Raw genomic sequence first — 7,463 nt, forward strand, 5'->3', positions numbered from 1 at the left:
CATAACTCCGCGGCGGAGATATGACATTCCAAAGCGACATAACTCCGCGCCGGGGATATGACGTTCCAAAACGACATAACTCCCCGCGGGAGATATGAAGGTCCAAAACGACATAACTCCCCACGGGAGATATGACGTTCCAAAACATAACTCCGCGTGGAGATATGACGTTCCAAGACGACGTCCTTCCGTCCGTCCGTCCGTCCGTCCGTATGTATGAACGCAAGGATCTCAGAACCTATAAGAGCTAGAGACTTGAAATTTTAGATGTAGGCGCTCCTAGTGCCTGCGCAGATCGAGTTTGCTTCCGATAATCGATAACTTACTCCGTTTCCAAGCAATCGATAAAAATCGATATCGAAACTCTGTTTTTTGGGTAATTTTGGTAAATAATAAGAGCTAGAGTCACCAAACTTGACACATAGCTTCTAAAATAGAATAAATATATGCATTTGATGTTGGAAGAAGAGGATTCAGGCTATCCCCTAGTCGGGAGCTCCCTCATACTTGTATTTTTAGCTTAAACTAGGCTCACCAGCCGCATACCCTGCCAGAGGGTAACTAAGTTCATCTGTTCTGTTTGTTTGTTTATGGTAATTGAATGTGTCTGTTTTGCAAAGCTACAGAAGCAGCATATCAGCTACAAATAAAATAATGTTGGTCCCAAAAACAAAAAAATCGATTGCTCCCATGGCAGCTACATATATGATATTGTTGTCCAGTTGCGACATATACACAGAAAGAAGGATGGCTTTAAAACTGAGAGACGGGCAGACGGACGGACAGACAGACAGACGGACAGACAGACAGATGGTCATGATTATATCAACTCGGCTGTTTATGTTGATCTAGAATATATATGCTTTATGGGTTCGGAGATGTCTCCTTCTATGCGTTACACATGTCATGGCCAAATGATAATACCCTGCACAAAGAAAGTAAACAAAAATACGATATTTGATTGAATGTTTATTTCACACAAAAAATATTGCACATAATAGTTGCGAACTAACATTTATTTGATATATATATACATACATATATATTTTTCTTGAATTTTTTTTTTTAGCATTTTTGCCTACAATTTGAGCCAACGTGAATCAGTTTGAATAAGTTTTACATTTAACATTTGCGATGTGGGGTAACAGCAAGTCTTTCACATTTAGAAAGCATATTGTATAATTTAATTCTTGAGATAGATAAATTCAATGTGGCTCCTTTGCAGCTTTCTTTTTCGAGCAGGGTGAGCAGCGAGTCTCTGGACGCCTGCACATTTATGATGTGGCCTGCCAATGGGACATACAGATCCTTAGCTATAGCGCGCGCGCCTAGCTATAATTGATCTGTGCCCAAAACTGGCAACCACGAAAGAAGGACTGAACCTTTTTTTACTTAGCTGCTGGCTCGCTCTTAAGCTAAGCTACTTTTGAAGGTTATTTTTATGATTTATCGAACAGTTTCTTAACTAATTATCATGCAGACAAGCTGCATGTCAAGTTGCATGTCATTTAGTCAAGAGAATTGTCTCTTTTTCGGTCTACTCAGCTGCGTGATACCCTTTTTTTAATTTATTTAAATTTGATTAAAATTGCATTTTCATTTTGGATTTGGGCTTAGTGTAACTTTGTTTTAGATAATATCGTTTGGCAGCATTAAATAGTATCTTATCTATTTTTTTTTAGTCAGGAGGAGGGTCTCTTTCGGTCTGCCCAACGGCTTGATACCCTTCTGTTATTGAAATTCAATTAAAATTGCAGCTTGATTTGTCTTTGTCTGTACTCAGTTTATTTGCATCAGATAGTTTCAGATAGTCCCTTTCGAGTTTAGCATCAAGTTTCATTCGTTTTCCTATGCGTATGTACGTTTATGTATATATATATATATACATATATATATATATATATAAGTTTAGCTTGATTTGTAGACTTCATATTATTTATGTTAGATTGGCTTGAACGATTTTTGTATCAGAGTTTCAGTGGCATATTTTTGATTTATAAATACTTGTATAATTTACATAGTTTGTTTCTCACTAAGAACTATTAAAAAAAAAGTTAATTACTTAAAATAAATCACAGTGTATTTAAGCATTTTTCATTTGTATTAAGTTTTCGTTTTGTATTGATTTGATTTTGTTTTGTTTTGTTTGTTTCTTTTGTTTTTTTTTGTGTTGTGTTTTATATGTTGTATAAATAAATTGCAATAAATAAGAATAGGAGAGAGAAAAAAAAAAGTGTAAATAAATAAATAAATTACTCTGAATTACAACGAATATTAAATTAAGACTTAGAAATTAACTGGGAATGGTCATGTGTAACTTTGAACAATAAATAAATACTTGAGTGTGCGTGTGTGTGTGTGTGTGTGTGTGATCATAAATACCCGCTCAACGGAAGTAGCAATGATTATAATACGATATACTAATACTAAATAGTTCTAGCATAAATGGCAAATAAATAAATAAATAACTAATACATATGACAAGTGCGTGGTAGAGTGGTGGGTTTTGTGGGAAGGGGCTTGGTTTGGTTTGGTGGTAAGGGGGGTTTCTCGTAAAATTCTAAAATGGCATTCGACAAATTCTTCGATTCGTTTTGATTTTGATTTCGTCTGTTGTTGACTCTCTTTTGGCAACCGCAACTGCAGCTAGGAACTGTGCACAGCACTGGGCGCTAATACTGGGAGGCTTCGTACTTCGAGGAGGCGTCTTTGGGCAGAGCCGGAGCCAGTGGCAGTGGCAGTGGCAGTGGCAGTGGCAGTGGCCTAACACTCGGCAGAGTTGAGGCAGCCGCTGTCATTGGACGCCGCCGCCACCACGGACGCTAAGCCGGCGGCGCTTTCGGAGCTCTCCAGACTGAACGTCTGGCGGGAGTTGGCGACAGAGGAGATGGCTGAGGCGGAAGCGGAAGCGGCGTGTTGTCTGCGCTCCATGCTGCCCCTGTGATGCTTGCGCAGCGCTAGGCGCAGCGATTTCCACATATTGTCCAGGAACTGATAGTAGAGCTGTTTGGTGAACTTGAGATCACGCTTGTCGGCCTCCTTGCTGCCATCGGCGGGCGTGTAGAACTTGAGGCGATCGAGCATGGCCGCCCTGCTGATCTGGCTGAGCTTGGCGACATTGCTGTACGGATAGGAGGCGTTGATGGTCGTCTCAATCTCGCAGAGCACGCTGCGTGCGCTCACCAGCAACTTGTGCAGCTCCTCGGTGCTCTGGCCCAGCGGCAGCTGGTGATCCTTGTGGTACTTGTACTGCGCCTTGCCCAAATACGCGAAGCTTCCCACGAATGTCTGGACGTGGCGGTACCAGGTCTTGAGCTTAACCTGCAATTGGACAGTTCGAAAGGGGGGAGGGGTTAGTCAATCAGTTGCCTTTCAAAAAAGGGCAAATGCAAATGCCGTTCAGCGAGTCGAGTCGAGTCGAGTCGCAACAAGGCGAGGCGAGGTGGAAACTGGTATAAGCCGCCCTGGGCGGAGCAGGTCCGACGCGACTGGCGACTCGCGACTCGCTTATTGTCAGCATAAAAAGCTGGCACATCGAACGCTTGCACATCTGTGAACACACTTACCACATCTGTGGGCCGCGTCATGTTTGGCAGGAACTTGTACTCGCGCTGCCAGGCCTGAATGTCGCCGTAGTCCAGATTCGCGTCTTGCCGGATGTTCCAGTACTCGATCCGCGTATTGTTGCGCAGCGCAATCAGATGCTGCAAAACAAATGGGAGCACATTAAAGCAACTGCAGGCTAATCTTCACTAGCTCTAAGCACATTCAAGCTGCATTACTTGGAATCAATACCATATGCATCCGCACACCCACCCACCCTCACACACACTCACACAGACACACAGCTGATTAGCTACATCAGTTTGAATCATTCGCTTAACCCTAGGCATAGGGTGGGGATAATGTGGACAATTGCCTACCTTGCGCTTGGCTGCACTGGAGACATCCGCTTCCCTGGGCTGGCTCTGGTCCGGCTGATAGACGCCACCGCAAGGGTTCACCCACTCGGGCGCCGCGGCCTCCTGCACTCGGGCAAAGAACCTCAGCGTATGGCTGCGTCGGTGTCTGATGCGCTGACGTCGCAGCTCGTGCAATGTGGCATAGACTGCAGCCTGTGCAATCTTCTCGTAGCTGCTGTCGGTTTCAGCCTCGACGCTGCTGCTGCTGCTGGCGTCGCTATCGTAGCTGGCATCGCCGAAGCTATCGGCCAGTCCATGGAACGGATTCACGTGCCAGGCCGGCAGCGAGTCGCTGGATTCGGAGCTGTTGCTGTCGCTCTCGCTCTCGCTGTCCCCGGAGTTGAGGCTGAGGCTGGCGCTGCCACTGGAGCTGTCCGCGTCGTCGTAGGCAAAGCCTAGCGCCAGCTGATCGTGCAAATGGCGGGCCTGTGTCAATGGCAGCAGCAGCGCAGCCAGAGTCATGATCAGCGTATAACTGTGAATGCGAAAGCTGCCGCTGTGGCTGCCTCTGCTGCTGCTGCTGCTGTTGCAACTGCAAATGTGTTGTCTATTGCTGCTGCTGCTGCTAATGCTGCTGCTGCTTTGGCTGTTTGTTGTCTCGCTTTGGCAATGCTTGGCTGCAAGGAAGAAGAAAAAAGAAAAATTAACCTTATTATTTGTGGCTTTGCGGAGCGTTCTCTGGCTGTCGCCTACCGTTGGACATGAGACTGGGCGCTAGACTAACACGACTGCACGAATCGTAAAGGCAACACACAAAATAACAACAACAACAAAAAAAAACCCCCCAAATACGAATTACAAACTTAAACAATCAACTAACTAGTCAATAACTAGACGGCAATTGAGCGTCAAGAGACTTGTTCGATTTGGCGTGTGCGCTCCGCGGCATCTGCTCGGCAACTGGCCAGTCGCGCACTCGCACTCGCACTCGCACTCGTACTCGCACTCGGATTCACATTCACATTCACAATGCACTCGCACTCGCACTCGGAATCGCACTCAAGACGCTCTGCCACTCGCAGTTGAGTGAGTGTGCGGCTGATAAGAGGCAGCCTCCAGCGGCGAGTGAGAACGCACGAGCGAGATGCCGCATGCGCTTGAACCGCTCGCGCCTTTTGGCCAAAATCAATTGAGCACAAATTGTTTTGCTTCTGTTAATATTGTTGTGTTTTTTTGTTTTTTGTTTTTTATTTTAATATGTTGAACGCTGTTTGGCTTTGTCATCAGAGGCGGTCGCAGAAATTGTGCTTCGCTTGAATTTCACAAGAAATTTTCGGATTACTCATCGTGTGAGTATTTTGGGTTTTTTTACTGCTCACATATCGCCAGCAGCAGCAGCAGCCGCAGCAGCAGCAAATGCAGACGCTGACCAGACAGACAAGTCGCGAGCAACAGCGACGTCATCGTTGACCAATTGGCCGCGGGCAACACGTCGTATGAATAATTCATACAAAACACAAATTCATTCAAAACCCGCGCTCGTGCCGGACCAACAGCTCGACTGCGACGGCGACGGCAACAGCGACGGTAACGGCGACTGCGACGGCAACAGCAGCAGCGGCAGCAACAGCAACAGCAACAGCCACAGCCACAGCCACAAGCTCAAACGTTTGTTGTTGACGTAGGTCAGCGACATCGCATTCGATAACGAAAACGGCAGCAACAACAACAACAGGGCCAGTGCCGGTACCGCTGTCGCTGCTGCTGCTGTTGCTGCTGCTGCTACTGCTGCTGCTGCTGCTGGTGCAAGCGCACGTGCTGCTGGCCATGTCCAACAAGTGGACAGGTGTCTCCGCAGAAGTTTCTGGTCTGATTGCATAACCGAAAGTGTGATTAATCGGAGTCTATAAACTTTATGATGGGAATGCATTTGGCCAATGCGACTGCAAGTGCTGGCCGAAGCTGCAATTGTATCCAAGGCCCAGTTAAGAATGACATCATATGATGAGGGTTATGGTCCGCTCCGCTCCGGTTCCCGTGACCAGCAAACATTTATAGCCCTTATCAGAGAGCGTGAAGAAAGCACAAAAAATAGGCAGCAAGCATGTGATTCGATTGATTGATTGATTGATTGATTGAACGCTCGGATTAGCACAAGACGGATTAGTACAGGCAGATTGTAATTATTGCTTATTAATTGCCGCTTGATTCGAGTGTCCAGTTGTGTGTTTATAATGAATTCAAGAATCTTTTAAATTATTTAAAAGCCATCTTTAAGAAACATATTGATGATGTTGAGCAGCGCGCTTTGTACTGTGTGTTCGGGGAAGTCCCCGACGCGCCTTTGAATAAACTATGCAAATGCGGCTAGACAATTGTTCGATATATCATTGGCTTTAGCTGCGGGTCTTATGGCAATATCTTTGCATTGACCTCCATTTGAGAAGTATTATATTTGATTTGATTTGATTTGATTTTATTTGGACTTAATGCGTGCTTTTAGCGCTGAGAACATCGCTCTAAAAATGATTAAATTTCACCACGTTTAGCTGTACGATCATAAATTTTGTACAGCCGTTAAAAATTGATATGCCTAGGGGCTCTTCAGTTGACTTTTTTGCTTTTTCAGTTTTGGGTGGGGGCCTGGTCTTAAGGGGACCTAAGAACTTTGGACTTGGCACTCGGCTGTGCGACAAACACTCGTACTTACTTGTATGGCACATTTTCGCAGTCACTTGGCACTGGGCTAGGTTAATGTTAATGTTAATGTTTATGTCTATAATACTGACTGGGGCGTACTCATGCACTGCGGGGAAGTACACTCGCTTATTGTTTAATAATGCTAACGACTCTTCGATTTTTGTTTAAGTTTCAGTTTCAGTTGAGGTTTGACTTATTGTTTGAGTCTCAGTTTGAGTTTTAGTTTTAGCTTTAGCTTTAGCTTTAGCTTTGTTCGGTTCGGTTCGGTTGGATTCGCGAGCCGACGATTATCATTGGCGTGCGTCTAAATAAGACTGATTCATGTTTTCAGCTGGGCACATTAATTTATATTTATACGAAATCGCCGTGCTGCGTGTGAGGCAGTCCCAGACGCAGACGCTGGCCGCGTCGTTGGCGTTGGCGCAGGCGTTGGCGCAGGCGTTTCTGTTCCATTTGCTTTCATTGATTGTTCGGAATGGTCTCCAATTGGCCGTCGCTGTAGTTGCTATCTGCTCATTGCTCGCTCGCGGTCTCAGTCTCAGTCGCAGTCGCAGTCGCAGTCTCGGTCGCGGCCGACGTCAGCGTCAACGTCACAAACGCAGTCACCGTCGACGTCAATTCCAACGTGCGAAAATATTGTAATCAGAACTCGCGCCATGCTTATAATTATTATTTGATTTGATTTTATGACTCCCGCAGCAAGCAGCATTAGGCCCACTCCCCCACCCCCATCCTCTAGGCCGAGCACCCCACCTGCCGTTCAACCAACCCTCCAACTCGGAAACACTGTCCCCTCCCCTCCCCTGCCAACCCCTCTCGTAATTATTTATAGTATTTATCCATTCATATTCATATCGTATT

At 45.7% G+C, this 7,463-nt stretch overlaps 1 protein-coding gene across 1 annotated transcript; it reads right to left on the reverse strand.

Annotated features, from left to right (window-relative positions):
- Nucleotides 1–2,763: 2,763 nt before the first annotated feature.
- LOC115768707 lies at nucleotides 2,764–4,472 on the reverse strand (the record flags this gene model as incomplete). The annotated part of the gene is made up of 3 exons (XM_030713395.1): nucleotides 2,764–3,321; nucleotides 3,567–3,704; nucleotides 3,924–4,472. Coding segments are annotated over 3 exons (1,245 nt in total), but the record flags the coding sequence as incomplete, so codon positions are not given.
- Nucleotides 4,473–7,463: the final 2,991 nt, after the last annotated feature.

Source organism: Drosophila novamexicana, unplaced genomic scaffold, assembly GCF_003285875.2.
Source record: "Drosophila novamexicana strain 15010-1031.04,08,12 unplaced genomic scaffold, DnovRS2.1 tig00001959-arrow-arrow-pilon, whole genome shotgun sequence".
Classification (NCBI taxonomy): domain Eukaryota; kingdom Metazoa; phylum Arthropoda; class Insecta; order Diptera; family Drosophilidae; genus Drosophila; species Drosophila novamexicana.